The sequence below is a fragment of the Copadichromis virginalis genome, linkage group LG17 (genome assembly GCF_057382275.1).
Source record: "Copadichromis virginalis isolate Kocher_CV1m ecotype Utaka linkage group LG17, C_Virginalis_male_GT1.1, whole genome shotgun sequence".
Classification (NCBI taxonomy): domain Eukaryota; kingdom Metazoa; phylum Chordata; class Actinopteri; order Cichliformes; family Cichlidae; genus Copadichromis; species Copadichromis virginalis.
Window position 1 is genome coordinate 9,579,700 of NC_140634.1, and position 26,928 is coordinate 9,606,627.

The 26,928-nt window shown below is 39.8% G+C and overlaps 1 protein-coding gene across 6 annotated transcripts in view; it reads right to left on the bottom strand.

The window, feature by feature from the left end:
• Nucleotides 1-11,326: 11,326 nt before the first annotated feature.
• The window catches only part of LOC146688981 (uncharacterized), a 94,557-nt gene continuing 78,955 nt past the window's right edge, over nucleotides 11,327-26,928 (bottom strand). For 2 of the 6 annotated variants that reach the window (XM_085435900.1, XM_085435901.1), the window contains 2 exons: nucleotides 16,726-16,813; nucleotides 11,327-12,337 (listed from right to left, as the gene is read on the bottom strand). Coding sequence is in view for 1 of the 6 variants with exons in the window: in XM_085435901.1 (XP_085292027.1) it covers nucleotides 16,770-16,813 (44 nt within the window). In the remaining 5 variants the exon portion in view is untranslated. Of the gene's footprint in view, nucleotides 12,338-16,725; nucleotides 16,814-21,853; nucleotides 21,949-23,248; nucleotides 23,383-26,928 lie in introns of all 6 variants that reach the window. The other 4 variants (XM_085435896.1, XM_085435898.1, XM_085435897.1 and 1 more) reach the window with 4 other exon arrangements.

A 26,928-nucleotide genomic window follows, 5' to 3' on the forward strand; every position in this document is an offset into this window, starting at 1 on the left:
CGGGAGCAATCTTTGTTGTGTTATTGAAGTTGGGCTAGCTGATATATAGTGGGGTTGTTACCAGGTGCCTAGCTACAGAGCTATGGCTAGGATAAAATAAACACATTAGCACAGTGAAGATGGATGATGAGCATTCCCATATGGAAAAGAAATAGTAAAAACTTACATGTGATTACTCATGAAAGTGGCCACTTTCTCATTACTTTCATACATTGTTTTAGTAAGTATCCAAAACATACAAGTTTCATTATATAATTTTTCAAGGGATCTTATATCTGTTTTCACTCTTATATGCTTTTCATACAAGTTTCACACAAGACAGATACAAACTTTATAAGATTTATATATATCTTTTCCATATGGGTTACCTTTATTCCCCTCAATGAAAGTCAGTGTACAGGTCCAGACAAATCAATCACACAGCAGGGAAAAGATGCTGAAAATGGACCAAATTTCAGTCAAGAGAAGGCCTGAGATGATCCATCCACAGCACAAGTTAGTCATTAATATGCTGTTGTGTGGTTTGGGTGACTTGCTATGAAAAGCTTCATGTCCACACTGAAACCTTATCCTCAGTGATCCTTTTCTGAAGTGTTCAGATACTTGATGTCTGTCAAACTGTGAGCCCATGGGCTGTTGTTACATCCTAAAACTGAGCTTAAAAATCTGCTGCACATGAAGGGTGCTAATAAAAAGAAAGAAGGAACACTTATTATTTTTAGGGACTTATTTACATTTAAAAATGTTATAATTGGGCAGGTTCTTAAAAGACAACAAGGCAGAATCGGCCAAACATTGGGAGGGGTATTTGGATGGGACAATGGAAGAAGTACAGAAAGACAGACGTGTGATGGGGAGAAAAAGTCTTGTCTGTTGTGTCTCTCACACTGAGACTGTATTGTGTTTTGTGTTTGCGGCAGTCATTGCCATCAACTCCAGTCACTGCCTGCACTTCATTAGAGCTCTGTTCAGTCGTTCATTCAGCAAGAAGTAAAGAGGCGCACAGTGTAAATGTCGTGACACGATGTGGAATCACATTAGTTTACACCTATTATGAGAACATGAGAGAAGAAGCTTCACGGGGTTAAGAGATGAAGCAATGAGTGAGGTGGAAGAAAGGAGTGAAATAAGGTGAGGAGAGAGGGGACAGCATGACACCAAATATACGAGCGATATTTCAAGTACACAATATTTTTTGTGCTCATTTCTTGTCATTTCTTTTTTTAATGAGTTCAATATTTATTTCTCACGTGTAATCCTACTCTTTAGTTTCTCATTTAGCTTATTTGTACCCAGAAGTGTGACATAACACTGAAAATCAACAAACAATAAATATACAGCACCTTTGCATAACGAACCAATCCACAAGAACCTAAACGCTGCATTGATCATTACAAAGCATGTTGCACAGCTCAGCTCATTTAGGTAATAAAGTCAATCTTAAATTGTATTGGAGATTATGTATCAGAATTTCAGGAGCGGGACCACGCCTCCAAACACTTTCCTTCCAGCTATCATCTACATAGGTTCTCCCAGTTCTGCAAGCTGTCACTCTCGTTTACGTGAGCCTCCCTACTTCCCCTTTTCAATTCCTTAACTTCTTCACTTCTATTTAGTACATCGGGATCTGCCAGTCCTGGGAGCCGCCGCCAGTCCCTTTCGAGGCCTTCCCCAAACCGCAGCGCAATTCATGTCCAAGCATTCACCTTTACCTACTAAAACGCTGTCAAACATAAAATGAGGACGTGGGCCCAGCTAGTGAACTGAACCAGTACCAGTACCCCCATCAATACATGGGGTTCAAGGTTTGAAGAGGATGAAAGTTATGTCACTCATTATGTGACTCATATTGCTCTGACCATCACAGTTACCAGATCTCATCCCAAATTAATCATCATGTTAAACAAGTCTCACCACCACCAAAGCCCCAAATGAGGAAATATCTTGTAGAAGAATGACGCTTCATACTCAGGTAGAGGTCTGAAGCTGTGAAGAGAAGATGGATTGAAGCTGTTTTGGTGATACCCTGGTGTATCTGTTAATTTGTCATCTGTCTATCATTTCAAATGAAAGACATATTACCTATAATAAATAGAAGCCCATTTCCGCCACTTAGAAAAAAAAAAGGATCCATAGCTCGAAATTATTTTAGTTATTTTCTCGAAATTTTGACTTATTAGCTAGAAATTTCGAGTTAGCACTGCCAATCAGTAATCTACGTGAATGACATAATTTCCTTATTACCCGGAAGCTGAAGCCCTCAGGTACAAATGCTACAGCTAAGCTAGCAGTATTACATCCAGTCATGAATGCACAGATTGCTGAGTATTTTCAGCGTGGCTTCAAAAATGATGAAATCCTTGTGTTATTAGCTGAATCACATGGCGTTACTATCAGCAAACGTACTCGCGAAAGCGCCAGTTTGTTGCGATATGGTTTTGAGTGCGTGTTACTCTGCGCCATATGCTTCCGGGTAACAAGAAAGTGACCTCATTCACATAGATTACTGATTGGCAGAGCTAACTCGAAAATTTGAGTTATTAACTCGAAATTTTGAGAGTTATGGATACCTGGTTTTTTTGTTTTGTTTGTTTTTTTAGTGGCGGAAATGGGCTTCCATAATAATACATTAGTGTTTGTTTTTCTTCCTTTTTTTTTTTTTTTTTACATCATTGTAACCTGTCTATGTCCCTGCCTGTCTTCTTCCTCCAAACAGATAATTACCTGAGGTCTCCTTCAAAGGGTGAAATCAATTTTATAATCTTGGGCCAGATAGACAGAAAGGTGAAGCACTGGTAAGACGGATCTCTTCTTACTGAATATGTCTGAACTCCAATAGTGTTAAACCAGTTTGCTCTGTTTCGTTCTACTGTGTGTATGTGTGTGTGTGTGTGTGTGTGTGTGTGTGTGTGTGTGTGTGTGTGTGTGTGTGTGTGTGTGTGTGTGAGAGAGGTGGAGGGGGATGAGATGAAGAGTATATTCCAGAGAGCTTAAGGGCATTTCACAGTGTTAAGAGGTAGGATTTCAATTACAGTATATGTGTGTATGTGTGTGTGTTCACATGACATATCTCTGAGCCAGCTAGCTCTGAGCCAACCCACTGTAATACAACTCTTTGACACCATAATTGACAGGATAAAATACCTTCTGTTTGTTTTTCTTATAAGTGTGATCTGGCAGGCCTGAGACATTAGCGTGCTTAGAGTAAATGCATGTCAACTACTCTGCATTATAGTTTCTCTGTCACTAGATTGAGACGTTGATGATTCACAGACAATTTTCTTGAAACAAAAAATGGCAGCACTTCATTATGAAAGTCTCTAAAAACATATCATATTTTAGCTATTCCTCTGATATGCAAAGGCTAAAGTTTATAATGGTGCAAAACCTTTGCTGAAAAACGTATTTCACTTAAAGCACACAAAATGTTTGACATGGGACGCTGCAGTTCACATCTTGTTTCCTAGCAACATACATAACTTGTTTTCTTTTGTAAACACACACAGTCGTGACTGTGTTTTTAGACCAAACCCAAATTAACTGTCAGTTGAATCACTTTTGAAATAATCTTGTATCAAAGTCTTTCACAATTTTCATATTATCACGCAATTACACCTCAAATGAGAGAGCTATGTACACTGCTCAAAAAAAAATTTAAGTGACACTTTGAAAATTTGTCAGATCTCAGTAGGAAAAAAATAATGCTGGATATCCATACTGTCATGGACTGTGTAATGTGTAGGAACACATTAACAAAAAAATCCTTGCAGCAACTCAAAATGGTACTCAGGAGTTTGATTGTCCCCCACATGCTTGTATTCATGCCTGACAACATCCCGCATCTCCTAATGAGACAAAGGAGGGTGTCGTAGGAGATCTCACTTGCCAGATCTCAATCAGGATATCACTGAAGTCCTGGACAGTCTGAGGTGCACGATGTTCCTGAGGTGTATGTGGGGACGACCGGTGCCCACATACCAGTAACTCTCAGTGCTATGGCAGTGGTATCACCAGCAGGACCTAGTGCATTAGCTTTGGATCTGGCAATGGGTTCAAAGAGTTCATCCTGATACCTAATGGCAATCAGGGTGCCATTGCGTAGCCTGTAGAGCACTGTGCGTCCCTCTGTGGAGATGCCTTACAGGCAGCATAACATTCTCCATGGCATCAACACACACTTTTATGTCTGTCACGTTATCAGGGTGAACCTGCTTTCATGTGTGAAAAGCACAGGGCACCAGAGGTGGACCTGCCCAGTCTGGTATTCTATGGCCCCTTGGAGGACAGTGGGTCTTCAGACCACCCTCGTGAAGTCTTTGTTTGGTCATAGCTCTCTCACACCAGCCTCTTGCTGGAGGTCATGTTGTAGCTCTGGCAGTTCTCATCCTGTTGCTCCTTGCACTAAGGAGTACATACGTGTACCGTTATTGAGTAAAAGACATTCTACGGCCCTGTCCAGCTCTCCCAGAGTAACTTGAGTCCTGGAATCTCCTCCATGCTATTGAAACTGTACTGAGACAGTAAACCTTGTGGCAATGGCCTGTATTAATGTGTCTTCCTGGAACAGGAGCTACCTGTGCAACCTCTGTATGATCCAAGTATCGCCTTATGCTACCGGTAGTGAAGTCGACCCGGGCCAAATGCAAAACTAGTGGAAACAAACACTCCTGTTTTGGGGGTTGTCTCGTTGTTGGCCCTCTTGTGCACCTGTTCATCAACAGCAAAGCAGCTGAAACTGACTAACAACCCCCTTTGCTACTTAGTTGATCAGATCAATACCACAGAAGTTTAATTGACTTGATGCTCTGCTTTGATTAAAAAATGTTTATTTAATTTTTTTTAGCAGTGTGGTTTCCCTTCTGATTAGATGAGCTTTTTGCAACAAAAAGAGTTCTTTCACAATAAAACACAAGAAATAGAAGTATATCATATCTACAACATAATAGGCTATAACATACAATACTAAGTTATTTAGCAACAATTTGGATGAAAAATGTCTTCACTTGCTGTTTGAATGAGTCAGTGGAGTCTGTACCATGGAAAGACAGCGAAAGAGAAATCCTCAATCTTGGTGGCACCGCTTGAAAAGCCCGATCCCCGACTGCGGTATCCTTAATATAACCATCACAGGCACAGCAGCTTCACCCACCTGTGGTTCAAACTTTCTGTTTATAAGGAGCAGACGAGAAATCGTGTAAACCTTGACTTTAGTTGAGTCAAAAATTCAAAGTATGGTGATGAAAATTAGTTTTAGGGACTACACTTGAAACTGCAGAAAGTCACTCAAAGCTAGGAGCTTACTTATACAGTGGGGCAAAAAAGTATTTAGTCAGCCACCGATTGTGCAAGTTCCTCCACTTAAAATGATGACAGAGGTCAGTAATTTGCACCAGAGGTACACTTCAACTGTGAGAGACAGAATGTGAAAAAAAAATCCATGAATCCACATGGTAGGATTTGTAAAGAATTTATTCGTAAATCAGGGTGGAAAATAAGTATTTGGTCAATAACAAAAATACAACTCAATACTTTGTAACATAACCTTTGTTGGCAATAACAGAGGTCAAACGTTTACTATAGGTCTTTACCAGGTTTGCACACACAGTAGCTGGTATTTTGGCCCATTCCTCCATGCAGATCTTCTCGAGAGCAGTGATGTTTTGGGGCTGTCGCCGAGCAACACGGACTTTCAACTCCCGCCACAGATTTTCTATGGGGTTGAGGTCTGGAGACTGGCTAGGCCACTCCAGGACTTTCAAATGCTTCTTACGGAGCCACTCCTTTGTTGCCCGGGCGGTGTGTTTTGGATCATTGTCATGTTGGAAGACCCAGCCTCGTTTCATCTTCAAAGTTCTCACTGATGGAAGGAGGTTTTGGCTCAAAATCTCACGATACATGGCCCCATTCATTCTGTCCTTAACACGGATCAGTCGTCCTGTCCCCTTGGCAGAAAAACAGCCCCATAGCATGATGTTTCCACCCCCATGCTTCACAGTAGGTATGGTGTTCTTGGGATGCACCTCAGTATTCTTCTTCCTCCAAACACGACGAGTTGAGTTTATACCAAAAAGTTCTACTTTGGTTTCATCTGACCACATGACATTCTCCCAATCCTCTGCTGTATCATCCATGTGCTCTCTGGCAAACTTCAGACGGGCCTGGACATGCACTGGCTTCAGCAGCGGAACACGTCTGGCACTGCGGGATTTGATTCCCTGCCGTTGTAGTGTGTTACTGATGGTGACCTTTGTTACTTTGGTCCCAGCTCTCTGCAGGTCATTCACCAGGTCCCCCCGTGTGGTTCTGGGATCTTTGCTCACCGTTCTCATGATCATTTTGACCCCACGGGATGAGATCTTGCGTGGAGCCCCAGATCGAGGGAGATTATCAGTGGTCTTGTATGTCTTCCATTTTCTGATGATTGCTCCCACAGTTGATTTTTTCACACCAAGCTGCTTGCCTATTGTAGATTCACTCTTCCCAGTCTGGTGCAGGTCTACAATACTTTTCCTGGTGTCCTTCGAAAGCTCTTTGGTCTTGGCCATGGCGGAGTTTGGAGTCTGACTGTTTGAGGCTGTGGACAGGTGTCTTTTATACAGATGATGAGTTCAAACAGGTGCCATTCATACAGGTAACGAGTGGGGGACAGAAAAGCTTCTTACAGAAGACGTTACAGGTCTGTGAGAGCCAGAGATTTTCCTTGTTTGAGGTGACCAAATACTTATTTTCCACCCTGATTTACGAATAAATTCTTTACAAATCCTACCATGTGAATTCATGGATTTTTTTTTTCACATTCTGTCTCTCACAGTTGAAGTGTACCTCTGGTGCAAATTACTGACCTCTGTCATCATTTTAAGTGGGGGAACTTGCACAATCGGTGGCTGACTAAATACTTTTTTGCCCCACTGTATATATGCAGGGGTGGGGGGGGAGACAGGACAAAAGGTGACATATCAGTTGAAATTAAGTCACTCATTTTGTGTTTTGATTCAATCGGTGGTAATATGATTGGTTGATTCATTGATTTAATCATCCAGTCATTGTTTTTTTTGTTTTTTTTTTTATCTCGGTTCTGCCACATGTAGTCGTGCTGAACCAAATTCATTCGAAGGTCACACATCAGGACAAATGGCTGCTGAAGAATTTAGCTTGGGGAAATTGTTTCAGAAGCACTAACCTTCAGTATCTTTGTTCACAAGTCCAAAAACTCACAGAGTCACATTCCACAGCTGTGGCATCTGTTCCTGACAGTTTACCAGACACCTTGTGCAGCATCAAAGAAAAACATAAGGGCAACAAAGTTGTGGCATTGTATGTGGGATGCAGGTAAAAATTTTCACTTCAAGTTTTGATTGTACAGGAGAAATGTTTTCTATGTTATGTTAGGTTATCTAATCTGTTCCACATACAGCAAGTAGCTCAAGGGAACGAATGAAAGGTCAAAGAAAAGGTAGAAAAACTTAAAGGCCGCTAAATGAAGACACTGCTTTTCGAGTTCTGCCTTTTTCATCACAGCAGGTGATGCAGCTCTGCATGTTTTAATCAGCAGAATTTTGTGCCAAATGTCCTCCTGATGCAATCCCCACCTCAATCTGCTAAATGGGAACGTAAATTTGCAGTTCCAGGCCTCTGTATTAATAGCTAGCTGTACTCAATAAGATGTTTGTCATCTGCAGACCTGATACAATGCTGCTGTTAAGACCTTTCAAGACATTTTTTTAAAAGATGTAGAAATAATTGCTCTATAAAGTTTTACTCAACAGATATGTCTGCATTGCCGTTTATATTGTGAGACTTTACGGATTTGTGGTCTGAAGCCTCAAATTCTTTGTTAAGATTTTTTTTTCAGAATATACCAAAAATGAAGTGATCAAGCGTTGGAATGTGGCCTCTCTGTCTGGATTTCACACTTGATTTTTGAACGTTTAAATATAACGCAAGGCCATTATGGCTGAAACTGCCACTTTTTTGTTTGTGTCTCAAGTAAAATACTTTTAAAGTGTCATTCTGGATCTATGACGATATTGGAGAGACAAGAGAGAGCGGTTACACTCACAAAGAAATCAAACCTTCCATGTATTTCTTGAAAAACAAGCCTTTTGGACAGATATGTGACTAAGAAATGGATACAGTCTTCACAAGTTATGTGAAGTTACTAAGTTAGTTACTGTCACTGCTGCAATTGCACTTGACTGTTGCAGAGCAAGTCAGAGATGTTGAATTTCACTGTCATGTACTGCAGTAAACGCTGTATTTTCATGACATTATCAGGCTTCAGCAATCATGTCACTCTTCAGTAACAAGAGAGAAGAGCGGAGGAGTTGCAAGGAGCTGAAATCAAGGATGAAAGCAAATACAGGCTCATCGACTCGTTTTTTTTTCTTCTATCGAATGAAAATGAAAAAAAAAAACCATAAATATATTCTCATTGAAATGGAAAAAGTGAGAAAGTGTTTTACGGGACAAACTTGGAGAACTCTTGGGGAAGCTCTAAATATGTAACTACAGTGACATTAAAGGCTGAAGATCGAAAAAAAACAACAACACTAAAAACAAACAATGCTGCATGTGGACGATAAAGCGCACCCTTCATTCATTGTTCAGCATCGTTACACTGCAACTTGTCTTACAACCTCACAAAATCACAAAGTGGCTGTGGCTTAGGAGGTAGAGATAATCACAGAGTTTTTGGTTCAATCCCAGGCAGCTTCTTTCTGCATGCCAAAGTATCCTTGGGTGTGTTCATTGGAGTGTGAATGACAGATAGAAAGCTCTTAGATGTAGAAAATAAGTTATTGTATGAATGGGCGAATGAGGTGTGGTGCAAAGTACATTGATTGCACAAGTAAAAAAACACTGTGTAACAACCAGTCCTTTTCCCATCCATTTAGGCAGTATTCGTCCAATAGGAGAGCCTCATGCAGGCTAAAGTTGAATGAGAAAATGTGCTTTTTGCATAGATCTAGATATAAATAAAGACCATTTATATTTTTTATTTGAGGTTTTATCAAAGTCATCCACCCAAAGCAGGTGAAAGCCACAGTAAGCTAGTTTCTGCTAGTGCATTTGTAGTTTTTTTCCATCAGGAACAATGATTTTTGCTTGTGTTTGAGCTTGATCTTTACCTCTGACAAAACACACGCGCGCACACACAGACACACACACACAGGGGATGGTTCCTGAATGGGGCCGGAGGTCAGCAGCCGCATGCACGTGACAAGTCAGAGTTAATTCCAGCATCACAAAGGATGCTCTGGAAACCAGCAAACACACTCTCCAACAAACACTCACACACACCAGATTATCCCATCAGGCCAGCTACAAAGGTCAAAAGCAAATGTTCAACTTTTGGTCCTTTAGCTCTTCTGTTGTTAACACTTAGATGCTTACTTTATGCAAAACCATCAGTGCATTAATATGAGATTTATGGGGGTTAATGCATAACAGTAGACACCAAGGTTATTATAGTTAACTGAAACTAAATTTAGATGTGAAAAACAAAAAAACCCAAACATTTCAGTTACAACTTAAATAAGAATAAAAGCTAGATTTTTGAAAACTAATTGAAACAATTTTGTGAACTTGCAAAACTAATTCAAACAAAGTAAAAATACAGTGTTTTGATTTGATAAAAGTTTAATTAAAATACATAGAAAAGTTTATCGACACTTTAGATGACTGCGAGTCAACTGCTTTCAGAACGTTCTGTGTCTTTATTGTAACACCTGTACTGATTTTCCTAAATCCCTTCTCCATAAAATAATAATTAATTAGGACCTATTATTGTAGAGTTTGTACCTCACAAGAGAAACCGCCTTGAGGTGACTGTTGTTGTGATTTGGAGCTATATAAATAAAATTGAACTGAATTAAAACCAAGATTGAAACTAAACTGAATTAAAAGCAAAAACAGTGCAATAAAAATAAAAACTGATCAGAAATGATTGTTTCTAGTCCTCTAATGAAGGTATTGCCCATAAAATGTTTAACAGAGATATTTTTAATGAACTTTTATTTTGCTTAATATGAATAATTTGCATTAGAAATTCAAAACTGAATTCAAATTAGAATTTTGATTGATAGCAGGAGTAAGAGTTTCTATTTGTCTTAATTTGCTCCTTTTATTCCGAGAAGGCTGCAAGTATAAATCATGGCATGCTTTTGATAATAACTCCACACACAAAAATGTGGAAATGTCATTGTTACACTGACGTTGTTACACTGACGTTGTTACACTGACGTTGTTCATATCCACGTGTGCACTGTAAGGCTAAAATTGGGGATTTATGATCAAAATCGACTCGACTTCGGCTGTTATTTATCAAACAGCTACTTTCATACAATCAGTCTGGTTTGCTCTCACTTCACTGGTCATCAGGTTTCCATGTCCTCCAACTATATAAACATTAAAAACAGAAGTTTACAGTAGTCTCTGAGACCTATTTGATTATTGGCTGGTTTTCCTTAATGGGAATTTTATATTTCTGACATTTTGCTACTTCCGTTTGATTCTTGTGCACCAGTGTAATTCTCTATAAATATTACTGCCTTGTCATATAAGAAAACACATTGTTAATCAAAGGGTTTTGTGAAACTAAAGCCATTGTCACTATGTTTGTGGCACTGTGTGTGTGTGTGGTGTGTGTGTGTGGTGTGTGTGTGTGTGTGTGTGTGTGTGTGTGTGTGTGTGTCAGTGCTCTTCAGATCACTGTGTTTACTGATTGGTCTGCCATCCATCACTATCAACTCCTCTCCGCCCCTTAAACAGAGGCATCAGTGATGGATCATCCTGATTTGTATCAATGGGCAAAACCTTATCAATAAGGTTAAACACACTAATGTGGGTCTAAAGTGAGAACAAATACGTGTGTATGTGTGTGTGTGTGTGTGTGTGTGTGTGTGTGTGGACCAGGCAGGACGATAGGTGGGGGTAGGAGTCATTTGTTCTGATGTAACAGAGTCAGTTTCATCACCCGAGGCATCGAGGATGAGCAGGAAAGAGAGAATGCACAGAAGGGAAAGGAAGTGACACGATGAGTCTAAAATGACTGTCTCTCTGTCTCTCTCTCACACACACACACACACACACACACACACACACACACACCCTGGGTGTCAGCTTCCATCAGCAGCATGTATGACTGTGACTTATAACCACAGCTATGCGATCATTTACACTCAGTGCAGGAGATAGCCAGAAGCTACTGTCCCTCTGTACTAGTGTGCAGTGATTTAGTGTCTGAATTCACAACACTTGCTTGGATGTATTAGTGTATATGTTTTTACACGCCATATACATATAAATGAAACACTAATACATTAGGAGTCTTTCACAATGTTTTTATTTTTGTTTTATCTTTTAAACAGTGGAGCGCAAGCTTCAAGAACAAGAAAGTACAATAAAAAAAGAAGAGTTTGTGATTAAACCCACATTTAAACCACATCAAAATCAGCTGCCCAGGTCTTATGATGAAGTAACTTATGACTGGCACGATCACACTGAACACATACTTGTTTTTTTTTCTTGTCATGTCTCAGTTAAACTCAAAATGCAAAGGTCACTGAATCTGGAGTTGCTTAGAGACCAGATCTGCTGTACCGGTTATCTTTAATCGAATCAAGTGTGAAGCTCAGATGGAAAACAATAATTTGCCATCATTACAAAATATTAAGCAAGACTAATTTTGTGCAGTTGTGGTTAAAAAGAAAAACAAACGATTTGAAATGAAACGGCACCAGCTAGCTGAAAATAGCCTCTAGATTTATTTTTAAAAATCTAATTCTGTGTCTAATATTTAATTCCACAATAATGAACAGACTGTTGGCACACAGACAAAAAAGGAAATGTCACAGTACACTAATGTACACTTTTGATGGTTATGGCACAAGCTCAAATACAAAAACAGATAGGACACAAATGCTGAGAGTCCGGAGACGTACAGTTTAATAAGTGTTATAGAACGTAATGTAAACATGAAAATGAAAAAAGGAAATAAGTGAATGCCGAACAGGAAATCTAGCGAGGCCCCCTCGAGAAACCACAGTGTGCCATCTGCATTATTTCCAAATTATTTGTCATCTAATTTTTTTCCCTCAGCACCTTCAGAGAGCTGTCCAGCTGAAGCCTTCTTTTCAGCTCTGGTCATTTCAGTTCAGCCTGATTCACTTTAATTCAGTTTTCTACACTGGGGAATGACTCACACTCCTGACAGAAGACTCCCATTTACTGTCTGCCTGCATGTGTGTGTCCGTGTGTGTTTGTGTGGGGTTTTTTGGGAAACGTCAGCATCTTCTCCATCTCTCGTACTCGCCTGATGTTACACCGTCAGCATCACCTACAAGGAGACAGAGAAACAGGATTGTGGCGTGTTGTCAGCAACAAATCGGACTGTGTAAAAATAATGCCTCGTTCTTCCTCGCTCTCTCTCGTCTAGCATCATCAGTGTGATGTAATATGAAGAAATCACAGCTCTGGAAATTCTGCTTTTGAGGAATTATGGAGATAAGCTTGTGTTTCTTACTGTTAAACAATAAAGATGACGTGTATTTGTAAAAAATAATAAAAACATTTTTCTCATACTTAATGAATTCAAATACTATTAGACTGTGGTGGAGGTGCAGCGGAGGGGTGAGGCGTCTTAGTCGAGTCAAGCCGCTGTTCTCGCTCTCACACACACAGACACACACATACACACACACACAAACACACACAAAATTCAATCATGTTTCTGCTGCTGCCTGGGGGAACTCACTGTGGAAACCTCACTATAGTGGAAAATCACCTTTTCCATGTTATTTTACACAGCAGCACCTACGCCACACACTCGCAGACACACACCTACACAGTCTGTCTGCATTTACACGAGGAACCCAAAAGATCTGATTTTTTTTTTAACTCTTTGTGGTGCTGATCTCACACCGTCATGCCTGTCTCAGCCAGAAGTCAGCGAGGAATGAGATTTTTATTCAGCCATGAAGAAAAAAAACGTGCCTCAGAGAGTTAATGTCATCCTGTGACAATACAGGGTTTGTTGCTGTAAGCGTGCTTAGCTAAGGTTGCATCAACCTGATACGTGACCTTATCTTGAGTGGCCATGTTGAATCGCGGAATCCTGAATATACTTATATACAGACACTTTTCTCTATAAAGTTATTTGGCAATGAATGAGGAATAAAGAGCAGGGGGCAGTTAATTTTGTAGACTATCCACAATATCAAAAAATCTGTCTTTTATTAATTACTGTGGTCAAACAATCAATACTTTTATTTTACATATAAATATATATTTATTGTTAGTAGTAGTGCTGGTAGTGCTGATGTTGACACTGACATGGGAACCTTATTTAGCTCAGAGAGTAGAAGAAGAACAACAGTACAGCAACCAAAATTCCATCTAAGGCCTGAGTTACACAGGTGTAGGGACCAGTCAGAGACACGCTGACAACAACCAGTTGTCAATGGGAAAAATGTGCAATTCCCGACCAGCTGGCGAGAGGTTGCTGGCTGCCTCTGGGTGAAACTGGCCACAAAGCCTTCTTGTGATCAATTTGGTTGCTAGCAGATTGCCACAGTTGCCCATGGTTTACATGGAAGATGCTAGCTTGTCTGCAAACACTTGCCAACTACTCTTTGAGCAGCAGTGATACTAAAAAATGCAACAGAATTTGGAAACGGAGAGCCTTCATAGTAAAAGTTGTGCCTTACTGCTGTAACCAGCACGATTTTACTTTGAACGCAAATGTTCTGCATTTCAAGTTTGTGGCACACTTGTCACACAGTAGTTGGCGAATGCCTGTATACTTTGTAACTTCCTATACTGATTTTTCTCTCTATAACATTCTGACAGGGAATTTTAAACTTTTTACATTTTTGAATGGCATGATCCCTTCCTAGCAATTTGTGTGCACCCTCATGCTATGGATATCGCAGGGAGAGCGATCAAACTGAGGGCCAAGAGCAAGAACATGGTGCTTGTTGCATGGATTCTAGATGGTCTGTCAGAATTCGTCATGTTGATTGCTCATGGCGTCCAAAATATCCTCGGGCCACTAAGAAATATCCCTGTGCTCCTGTTGGATAGCCTGACAATGAAATGGCATCATGTGAGGGTCTAAGATACAGTATTTATATATAATTAAACTTCACCTGAGCAACATTTGTTCATAAGCCATTGACACACACATACACACACAGTTTGTGCTACAAGGAACCCTCTCATCAACCAACCACATTACAAGCAGATGGTGAATATTATATGTGAAGTAGAAACATAATAACACCTTACATGAAAGAACTTTACTACAGAGTTGCTTCTGACTTAAAGGATAAGTCCTGTCATGTTCTGTTCTGCCGTTGCTTTCAACAAATCCCATGTGTCAGTGTAATCCAGTAATCATTACGTGTTAGCTATAGCTTTTTTAGATGTCATAGTGGTCCATTATTGTCCATTAACGGTTAAACAAATATCACCGGATCTCAAAATTTCATAACAAAATTAAAGTGCCACAGACAAAGTAGAGCAACTGTTGAGAGTAGTAAATATTGTTTTCTGTGGTCACTTCCCAGGAGGAACAGAAATTATGGGTGTATCAGTAGTCATATTTGTCCTGATGCATGAAGAACACAATGTTAAGTTTGGTATGAAATGTCCTCAGAGCAGTACGCCCTGGGAACTAAACTGCCACGGATCTATTAATGGTCACATACTCGCACTCCCCAAATGCTCCACCCTGAAATTTTGGCAGTTCACCAGTAGCTGTCCATCAGGTATGGTGTGCTAGTAAGGTTAGCTTAAGTTTTTTTTCTGTAGAGCTAATTGCCCATTTTCATGTAGCACATAAGCTAAATAAGTTAACGATAAAGTCATTTTAGAGTCCATCGCCATTAGAAACTGAAGGGCTGCGCCGAACAAAACTGGGGTTTGTCAAGTTTTTCTAGAAACCTTTTTAAAAGAAGAGGTAGCTAAAAAAAAAAAAAAAAAAAAAGCTAATGCTAAATTAGCAGCAAACCTTTCAGAGCTAATCTGCACCAGAAGTTTTGTCAGCTTGCAAAATGCTTGTCATAATGTCGTACTTGTAATCTCTTGTTAAATATTTTACCGTTTCTGACAAAATAAATTCACAGTAGTCTGCAGACAATGAAGTCTATTGTCTGTAGCAAGATGTAAAAAACAAAGGACAAAAGTGATCTGTACACTTCTTAAAAGAAAGTTTTCTATTTTGTCAAACAGCTCAGGCTTTTCTTATTGTCAAGATAAAGAATTTGAGTGTATTAACTGTTACAATAAGAGCAATTAGACATTTTAAGATCTTTTTAAACAATGGGGAAAGTGCCATTTTTGCTTTATTTTTTCCCTGCTTTGCTGAAAATATACTGAAACCTGAACCCAGCATAAAGTTTTTGTATATGTTACAACACCATATTGGTCATATTGGGGAAATTTACATAAAAATATAAATAAATATTTGTTAAATATTTGTTTTAGAGTACACATCCACTTTTAGAACTAAAGTTTAAAGTAAGGTTACACAATCTGAATTATGGCACTTTTGAATGTAATTAACTTTTATCTATTCTTTCCCATCGTTTATGTTGTTTTTCATGGTTTCTTCCTTTTGCTCTTTTTTAATCCCCTCATGCCAGATGGCTGCCCCTCTCTGAACCTGGCTCAGGGAAGAAGTTCCAGTTCAAAGGAACTTCTTCCTCCTCACTGTTGCCAAGTGCTTGCTCACAAAAGACCGTCTGAATGTTCTTGCTCTAAAATTGTGTTTGTAATATGAAGTAGTCTGTTGTAAACGACTGCTTTTGAAACATAAAAACTGTATAAAGTATCTGGGCACTACTGCTGCTTACATACTGTATTGAGGTCTTTGCTGGACAAATGTCATATGAAACTGGAAAACACCCGACTGAGAAGATGTGAACAAGCTTTGTGTGGGTGTCTGTCTGTCTGTATGGATCTGCAGTGCTCTGCCAATGCTACAGACATTTCAGAGCCCTTTGGCGTAATTCAGTGTGTCAGATACAAGAGGAAATAATGTGGTGAGCATCTCGTCGAATCGCTCCGGCTTAAACGGTCTCTCTCCAGAGTGTGTTTAGGAAATTAAAGGCCGGGGATTTTTTTCATAATTGTCTAGTTTATCATTTTATTACAGCTAGCTTTCCTCTGATGGGCTCCCTTTATGATTTATCAAATACAATTACTGCATGACTTATTTTAGGACCATTAATGTGTGCACGTGTGTGTGTGTGTGTGTGTGTGTGTGTGTGTGTGTGTGTGTGTGTGTGTGTGTGTGTGTGTGTGTGTGTGTGTGTGTGTGTCAGCTCTGGTGTATTTAAATAGCATTAAGTAATTGGAAAAACAGGTCGAGAAGCTGGAAAATCTAAATTGTCTTTGTGGATTTATACCCCCCATTCAAACACACACACACACACACACACACACACACACACACACACACACACACACACACACACACACACACACTCTCTCTCCTTTTCCTTTTCTCTCTGTTGCTTCTGAGTAAATACCCAAAAAGCTTCTATTTTAAACGTAAAATAAGAGAAAATTGTGTTTTAACTGATAGAAGCTAATCTGAAATAGTTTCATTCTTGTGCTGTGACAATATTTCACAATATTTCTCAAGGAATGAGGAAAATTGGGATATAGAGAAACAGGGAAAGGAAAGAAACAGTCACAGAGAGAAAGAGGTTAATTCCATACCTTCGCCTTCCAGCTAATGAAGTGTAGGTGGCGTCCCGGTCACTTCAGCTAATTGAACAGTGGAGATTACAGCAGCCGTCGCTCCCCTCTGTGAAAAGAGGGCCGTGTTCATTAGTCGTTGCCATATAATATTCATTCTCTGTAGAAATATGTAGATAGTAATCTATGCAAAGAGCTGCTGGTATGATTATAAAGCTCTCAGCACGTTCTCTGGTAGCAATAACTCAAACAACCATGATTTAAAATACTGCATGTGTCTATGTTTAACTTTATTGCTTCGCACTGAATTTATGGGCCTTTATCAATTAGACGTATACTCAGAAGAATCTATTAATATTTATGTAGGGCAATGTATTAATTTTGACATTTAACAAACCAGTAAAAACAGTAAACCTAAAGTATATCAGTATCTGAGTGTTATTTGAATTATTTGAATGGCTTTAGAGAGCAATAACTCCTGCGCAGCTAGTAATAATGGGCACAGTTGATAGTCTTGGTAACACTGTGACAGACTTCACTGAGGCATGTCAGTGCAACTCTAGGCTGCCCTAAGTAAAACAAAGTCTATGGACGGAGAGTCATTGAACCCCCTAGCTGGAATATGTGTCAATTTAAAATCCTCAAGAAAGCAAGACAAGATGGCAAAGCTAGTCATGAAAGGCTCAGTTTAATTCAGCTTTATTTATATAGAGACAAATCACAGCAGCAGTCACCTCAAGGCGCTTTGTATAGTAGGGTCAAAAGCCTACAATAATAAAGAAGACCCCAATAATCAGGCAGGTAAGGTAGCAAGAAACTCAGGAGCAGCCCTGAGTTTGAGATAACAGGTAGCACTATGCGGCGTCCTGTTGTATTCAAATTGATGGTGTATAAACTGGAGTTGTGGCCATCAGAGAGTTGTCCCGATTTTAAAACAGGCAGTCTTTAGTCACCAAAAACCTGAAACCAGTTGTCAATGGACTTGTCTCACATTATAATCTTGGCCTTTTTTTAATGCACTTCTTCAAAAGCCTTTCCACCACATTTGTAATAATAAAATGTTTATTTGTCATTACCAGCATTCTTCTATTTTCAGTCATTCTGGAATAGAAATCACGGCCATTGTCATCCAACCTATTCTGTGCATGAGAAAATTGATGCTGCTAATTACAAGGTATGTCTTTGTACCCATGTACAAAGATTAAGGGAATGTGTGTACAAAGCAATGTTACATAATTAAAAGCTGCAGCAATGACACTCGTGTAACCGTGAGGTTGATTAATGTCTCTGGTTTGTTGTGTTATGTTCACGAATTTCACGCTCATGTGACAGGTTGTTAGGCTTTGATTTTGTAGTGCGGTCCTGTGATAAACGAGCAACATGCTATAAGCTTTTCTTACATGTACAGTGAGTTGTGTGACTAAAACGACCATCTCGGTCATTTGTTTCTACTGTCTGAAAAGGCCCACGTGAGTAAGCCTTCCTAAAATGACATACAGTGCTGTTTCACTCCAAAGGACCCAGAGAGTCCACATCAGGAAGCAGGTGGGCTTGTGGTTTCACAAACACACCCGGCTCCAGTCTCGCGGCTTTCTACCATTTTTGAGTTTCACTTTTACTCCCTTGGTAAAAGCAAGGAGGTCCTGTAGGTCCAGCAGCTGGGGCCTTACTGTGTGGAGCTCGCATGTTCTCCCCATGTCTGCATGGTTTCTCTCTGAAAACTCTGGTTTCCTCCCAATGATATATATGGGGTGAGGTTAACTGGTGATTCTAAACTGGCTATAGGTGTGAATATGAGTGTGAATGGGCTCCCGGCTCTAGACATTAGCCTAATGACAGACTGGTGATCTGTCCAGGGTGTACCCTGCCTATCACCCTATGGCAGTGGGGATAGACTCCAGCACCCCCAAAACACCCTGATGAGGGCAAACAGAAGAAAATGAATGGACTTTGACTCCCCAGTAACTTCTATTGTCATTCACCATTTGGTTAGGTTTAGCTAGCAGCACTTCTTGGTTAATGTAAGGAAAAGACTTTTGGTTTGAAGTGAACATACAATAAAATAAATACATAAATAAATTTATAAACACAACAAATTTACCATTTACAGAAACCTCCATTTAAAAAACCGCTAACGTACTATCAGAAATTTGCAAGGACATTTTCCATGTTTTTATGCATATTTTTTGCAGTGTAGGATTTAATAACATCAAGTATAAATGACAGCATGAGCCTTTTTCTGAGGGGAAATCTCTATTAATAATGGTGGAAAGTGTAATGAAAATTGCTACTAAAGCAGAATTACTGTTACATAACTGAAATGTTACTCAACTAAAAACACACTACCATTAAATAGAAAAAATACTTTACATAAAAGCATAAAATAACCTTCAAAACATACTAGGGATGTTTAATGTCAGGTGTCCTGTGGGTGTAACAGTTTAGAAAATGGATGGATGATTGTTTAATAAATAAAGTTAACTGAAGTATATCGTTGAAGGGTTTGTGAATCAGTAATGGAGACAGTTGTGAATAAATGAATGAAAAAATAATAATCAAGAACGTCCAGTGAGAGCAGAGTTTATTATACTCACAGCCATTACTGTGAATTTATGACAAACACACCAATTACTCATCTTAACTAGTTTATGGAGTTATACAGACTGCAGGTGTGTCCATGTGTGTGCGGTGCATCCTCTGCGTGCGTGTATTGACAGACAGAGAGAAACAGGAGGCAGTGGGCACGACCTGCAGAGGTGGGAGTGAAAGTAGGCAGACAAAAGATTTTAGAGTTAAGCAGGAAAGTTTGGATGGTCTAACGTTATAGTTTTCTTCTAACTTTCTTCTGGGAACGACAGAAGCAGGAATGTGTTGCAAGTTAGTAAAAGGCGAGAAAGAAGCACTAAAAGACTAGCACGGCCCACCTCACAGTCACAGTGAGTAATAAAATTACTCAAATATATGTTAGCGTGCAGTCTTAAAGGAATTATATTTAGGATCTAATAACACACAACTTTTGAACTTTTTTTGTCTTGGTGTTTTTTTGTCTGATAGCTTTAAAACTCAAATTGTGGCCCCTGCTCAGCATTTAAAGCAGTAAAATTGATTTTCTAGTGTAAATCATACTTTTGTAAGTTGGGTAAATTACAACTTGGAAAAAAAGCACAAGTACTGGCCAGAAATGATTTAATTGGAGTGGGGAAAATATTGAGGCATGCGCACTCTTTCTCCCTGTGAACTGCACTGATCAGCCTTTCCCACCCGTGCGTCAATATTTGCTAACTCACTATCGCAGGATTCATGTTTTTTAAGTCACCTGATGCCGAAGTCACTGAACAGAACTCAGCAAAAACTCGTCATGTCTTTATCAGGACAAAAACAAAACTCCTCTCTGCTTCTGTCACTTTTCTAACCCCACTGAACCCCCTCCTCCCTGCCTCTTGTTGCCTATCCAGCACAGTGGGACCATGTCTCTCTCTCTCTCTTCTCCCCTCTCTCTCTCTCTACCTCTCTCGCCCCCTCCCTCGGGGCAGAAGTAGACCACGCCTTGAGGCCCTGCTCCCATTGTGTTTTCTCTGCTACTTCTGTTTGGGGCCTTTGTGTGCCGCTAATCAGCCGTGGGGCCATGCTCAGCCTCGAGTGTGTGTCTGCGAGTGTGCGTGTGTGTGTGTGTGTGTGTGTGTCCCTTGCCCTCATTACGTAGCCACACTGGGAGGCCAGCATGGGAAGTTTCTGCTGCCCTCCATCACCCCCTCCACCACCACCACCTCACCCCCCCCTCTAGCTGTCCATCACTCACTTCCTCCCCCTATCCTCATCTCACCAACCCTTGGACCGGCCACAATTTTAAAATAAAACTGCACCTGCTTCAGTGGCTACATCAGAAAGCGATGCAGCAGTGGAGCAGAAAAACAACAGCGCTTTGTTCTAAAGTCCTCACAGTCACAGATATTTGCTGCGATGATTAGCGTCATTATTTTCGGAGCTGGAATGAAGCGATTTTGCGACAGGAACGGATTCTCTGTGCAAATCACAAAGTCTTTTCAACTGAATTTAGCGACAACAAAAGCGGGACTCCTCCACCCTAACACAAGGCTGAAAAAGTAAAAGTTTAAAGTGAAACTTCCCACTGCTTTTCAGGTCTTTTTTTCCTTCTTTTTTCAAACACGAGCACTTACAATACAGTAGGCAGGATGTTGTATGCTTATTTTATCTGCTGACGAAGTTAAAAAATATCTAACGCAGATCTTGTAAGAGAATCTTTTTTTTTTAAACCAGGCTATAGTTGTTATGCTTTAACAGTTTAACTATCATGACTTGTTTAATAGCTGGTGAACATTCTGTGAACAAATATTGCCGTAATGTCACTGTCATCTGGGGATACAGTCATCTATACTGTCAAACTCCTGGCTGTATGATTTCAGCGGGATTTATTAATTAAAGTATTGTAATAGTAAAGAAAAAAACCTGGGGGTTGGAATAGTGTGCAGACCAATAATTAGTCATTTTATTTGTGAATGATTTAAGGCGTCCTCTTCAGAGATTGAGCTTTTCTTCACAACATCAACAACAACACTTTCTTTTGTCTCACGTTCACGTGTTTAGCATGAGTCAACTGATGATGACTACTTCTCTCTTTTAAAAAGACAAAACTGAATTTCCAATTGTTCTTTGTGACAATCAGTTTGTTTGTTTCTTTTTTTTTTTGTCTTTCTTTTCATAATTTATGTCTTTGTGTGTATCACTTGCCTCGAGACAAATTTTCTCTTTTGGACATTGAGTTAAGTTAAGAGGAAAATGTTGCCCTCGCTGACAAGTAGCCTACTGGGTTCAGTATCAGTGCAAAGTCCAAGAAAACAATCTCAGTTTACACAGCCCTGTTTAAGTTCAGTGCAGTAACGCAAAGTAAAGAAAAACTGAAGAGTTATTTTTTTAGATTATCTTTCACTTTCAGTGTTACTTATACACATCAGTAAGCTGGACTGAGTGAACTGTCCGCTGCCCTTTAGTGCTCCTCCCCTGTCACCTGCTGGATGCCTCTCTACCCTCATGTCCCCCCCCCCCCCCCCCCCCCCACTGCTCCACCGCTTCACCTCCTTCCCATCTACTTTCTCCCTCCTTCAAGTCTTCACTGTTCATGAAATCTCACCTGTTCACATGGAGTGTGTCTCTCTGTCTTGATGCCCGATGAAGCTTAAGCCGCTGGACCTCTTTGCCTTGAGGACAAGCATAGCCTGCTCATTGCTCATGTATACACACACACCCACACCCAAACACACACACACACACACACACACACACACACACACACACCCACACACACACACACACACACACACAGTCTCTGTCTCTGTTCAGTCAAGAGCTACACGGCTGTCTTAAATTTCATTGTGGGACAGAGAATATCCTCCCTATATATGTCACTCTCTCTTCCTTTAGCTCATTTCTTGCTTCACCTGACTTATCACACACCCCTGGCCCGTCCTCAGTCCTCCTCTGCTGTCCGACAATTTAGCTCTAGGTCATCAGCATCGTCTACTTACTGACCTAAATTCATGTTACGCCACATAATTAGGCTGTGTGCTTGTTTCCGTTCCCACTTTCAAAGACAGGTCTAAAGAGCTTGAGAAGCGTCTTGAGAGGGGAGACTTCTGTCCTGTGTCCAATGGCACTCAACAAGTTCTCCAACTAAATGGAGCATAGGAGCATACTGGCAACAGGAAACAGGCAACAATAAACTGTTAGAATTTTTGTTAGGTTAGAGGAAAAACCCTTGTTTAAATCATCGTTAGATGTCCAAGATTTTGAGTGTTACTGTGTTTCCTTCCCACTGTTGCCAAGTGAACAAATTCCAGTTCCTGGGTATGGGGCCGTCTGATTTTTGAGGTTTTCGCTCTATTATTATATAGTCTGTAAATTTTCCATGAAATTTTGGTACATCACAACATCATTGAATCTGGACAAATAAAATGTACTTGACATGTATATGAAAGTATGTTTATACCAAACATACTTTCATTGTTGATTAATTATTGGAATTTAAAAAAAAATTTGATTTTCTATATTCCAGTTGCATTTAACTCAGAACTATTGGTTCATGTCTTTGAGGCTGATGAAACCCTCCATCCACCTTAACCTCCTCCGCAGTGGTTCTGAAACCACAGTAGACTTCCTTTGCAGCCGAAGAGCCTTTTGAGAGAAGCACTGAATACTCATCTAATTCAAGTGAAGCAAATGAAACATTTTTTGAGTATAGACACAAAAATACACGTCTTTGACATACCGCCTGGAGCTGAACCGCAGTATATTACTAGGTTCGGACACAACCCACATTTTGTGAACACAGATTAATATATAAATAAAGTAACATTTCCCACAAGAGTCCAAAAAAAAGTGCCTCAGTCGGGGGACAAAACTGACATTTTCACCTTGTGCCATAATTTTTTCAGAAAGCTAATCTCAGAGCTAAAGGTGCTTACTGTTACCTCACTGACATTGCACATGTTTCAACAGAGAATCAACAGCATGAAAGTCTTGTTCTCACCTAGAAAAATTTCGATTTGTTTCTTTGCTGGTTCAAAGCAGCAATCTCAGCTCAAGAGGACACACAGAGGAAATGTTGTGAGACCCCCAACACCACGGGTGGCTCTGCAGGAACAGCCGACCAACAACTTAGCTCTAAAGAGAAACACGGGCAATGTTTAGTACAGGAAAATAAGTGCTCTTCCATAAACACCGCAGAAGCCAAAACATTGAGATTAACAAAAATTGCAGAGCAGCAATAATTTACATTCCTCAAAACAAAAAACAAGTTCAGGCCAATCTTTTTTTTGTGGATTGCTTTAACATGACGATCTGTCATGTAAACCCAGGACAGAGTAAAGGGAAACCAGAATCATAAAATAACAACACGCCTCATAAACTACCGCTATAAAGGTTTAACTAAAGCCTTAAAATAGCAATTACATCAACTGAGTTTCGTTTACAGAAAAAAAATCAGTGAGTGTATTAATATGTGTGTGTGTGTGTGTGTGGGAAGGGGGGGGGGGGTGAGAGAGTAAAGAGTAAGAGCAAGAAAAAGATGGTAATTAGTTGTGACTCAAGGTTTCCCTGACCATAATCCTCTGAACAATCTACACTCATACAGGTGTTCACTAAATCCAATTACCAACAGAAGAGGCAGTGGAGAGGAGAAGGCTAAATTATTTTAGCATTAAATAATACTGAAACGTTTTTGGGGGGTTGCCAAATAATAAAGTTGTATGTTGCACCTTCAAAATGCATTTTCCAGTCACTCGGGGAGACGGATATGCAAATGAAAATATTAGCAGAGCATCTACACTTCAGTCAGACTTTGAGTTTGTAGTTTACTTTTTCATAAATGACTTTGTGTTTATAGATTTCTGTCTTTTAAATAAGGTCAATAGCACTACCAACATGGAGCTTATACATAACAATAGCTGATAATATAGTGGACTCATATGACTGCCCCTATGTTTACAGAGCGCAACAAAGACGAGGCATTATATTTCAAAAGCTGCCTATTTATGTCAGGAGAGCTCATGCTCTTAAAAATGGTAATTGAGCTTTGGTACAGCACATGCATAATTACCTCTTTAAGACTGTCTCTGCTATTTCTTTTGTATTCCCGTGTATCGGTTTTAATATGCAAGTCCAGATATTGTGTACAGTAGATCCAGTATGTGTCACTGTGGTATTGTGCAGACCTCATCCTCTGATCCCCTGTATGGTTAAGCAGACCACAGAGCTCTGAGCAGGCTTTTGCAGCTTATTCAAATCAGAGCACTACTCCATCAAAGCTTCTGTTAGTTTAGCTTAATTGTAACTGAAATGAGATGAGATTAGAAACAAAGGCAGTCATTCTGTTACACAGTAAGCATGGGCAAGACTCTTCTAAACAGCACAAAGTAGTCAGCATAAAACTGTTAATGATTTTATGTCGAAAATTGCTTTCACCTGATTTGTACAATCAAATTCTAACCAAAATAAGACATGACCTGACTGAAAAAATAATAGAGTTATTTTTTAAATAAACATGCAAAGTATTAAACTTCTTCAACTGAACATCCCATAATAATAATAATAGTAACTATTATAATGAACATATACCTGACATGCTCATCCTAAACTATGGAGGTGTGCAGTGTGGAAAAAAGTTCATCAAATAAATGCACCAAAATAATGTAAATAATGCAAATGAATTCAATTTATTTCCTTTATATTAAACCAAATTACATCATTACACCTCATAGTGCATGTAAGGTGAAGAGGCCACGTTAATAGAGAGAAAACCCCAATATTTAAAATGACCGTCTATGAGCAAGCACTTGGTGACAGTGGCAAGGAAAAGCTCCCTTTTTATATGAATACACTGCTGTGTGTGAAGACAGTGAAGAGTAATAATAATAAATGATTTAATGCAGAGTGGTGTATGAACATATAGAGAGTGCATAGAGGTGAGTGAAGAAGAAACAAAAAGTGCATCATGGGAAAGGAAAATAAAAACAGAATTCATTGTATGTCAGATTTATAAATTACCTGCATTATTTTACCAATATTCTAAATATGTTTGTTGATATATTTATTTACTGGCAATATAAGGTATACGGCATTGCTTGGTGGGCTTTTAACCCTGTTAAAGTACCATTCAATTTTTGGCATCTTTATTTCAGCACTGTCAGAATGTGAGAAAATCCCCAAATGAAATCGTAAACTCAAATAAAAACTTGGGAGTTCTGATCTTAATTACTTTTCTACTGCTTTGTAATATTGTTGTGACCAACTGCCTGTCTATGCTAGTGAGCTTGTTTGTGCTCTTCGCCCTCACCTGTAACTAGCGCTACAGGGAATGCTTGTCATGCTACTTGTGATCAACGTGTAGTCAGACAAGATGATTTTGGCTTCTTGTATTTTTTTTTCTCAAATAAATATCCAGAAAATAAACTGTATCTTGTTTAAATGCTAGCACATCACTGGTATACTTCAAGGACACTTACATAACACACAAGTGAAGAAGAGCTTTGCGAGTGAAGATGAAGGTGGTTTACTGAAGTGAGCAGAAAGGGGAAAGAAGAAGAAGATTCTTGCTCCACTCCCTCCAAACTTGTAATGGAGGTTTGATTAGCAAGCATGTAATGTACTTTGCCCTGAAGCTAAAGGCGGGGGGAGGTACAGGGGGGTGTTAGAGGAGGCAGTGAAAAAAAATGGAGGGAGCATTATGGCAGGAAGAAGGTGGAGCGCATACAAGCTGCCCTCTCAGCAGGTCTCCTCATCCAACCTCTTCCCGCCACCCTGTCCACCTCCTCCACTCCTTAAGACGAGGACACAAGTTTCCCCCCTACTTCAAAACCTTGTGTCTAATGCCACCTCCCCATCCACCGCCACCTTCACCCCCTCCCATGCTGTATAAGTGGTGGAGGTGGGTGGAGTAGGATGGGGTTGGAGGTCAGAAGCAGGAAGAGTTTTTTTCTTTTTTTAACAAGCTGCACGTGTGCATGCAGGAAGTTGTTTGTGCACAGACACAATGCAAGTTTATTTGAATCCAGCAGGGAACAGTGAGCAATGTTGTCACTCAGCTGGTTTTAAGGTCAAAGGTTAAAGAAAATGTTGAGGTAGCACCCACCAGTGTGTTGCCTTCACTGGCAAAAAGAAAAATGAAACTAAAAGTCAGGGGAAAAAAAGTGTTTCTTTACACGCAGCAACAGAAATATTCATATCTGTATGAACAACTCTTCGGGGAGTCAGGTTAAATTGAGTCTTTGTCAATTTAAACTAAAAGATTCACTTTATAAATGATGGTGTAGTTTTAATAGTAACAATTCAAGGCACTGATGCTTTTAAAGTGACCCAGAAATTGTTTATCTTACTATGAATGAGCTCCCAGCCTTCAATCGTCATTTTCTCCTTTAACATAACTGATTATCTGCTAAAGTCACTTCCTAAATGTCAGGAAAGTTCCACCCAATCATGGAAATTATGAAAATAAAACTTCTTTTTAAATTTAAAAAAAAAAAAAAAGTTCTAACAATCCAATCCAAACAATACAGTCTGTCCCTTTCTCTCCATCCTTCTGTCCCATCCACCGCACCGGATCAGCGTTTCTCTCCACCCCTCCTCTGCCTCGCTGTGCTGTCAGCTCAGGGTGTGAGCAGAACAACGTTAATGTGTGGAGACACCTGACAAGCCTGCTGGCCTTTAGGGCTC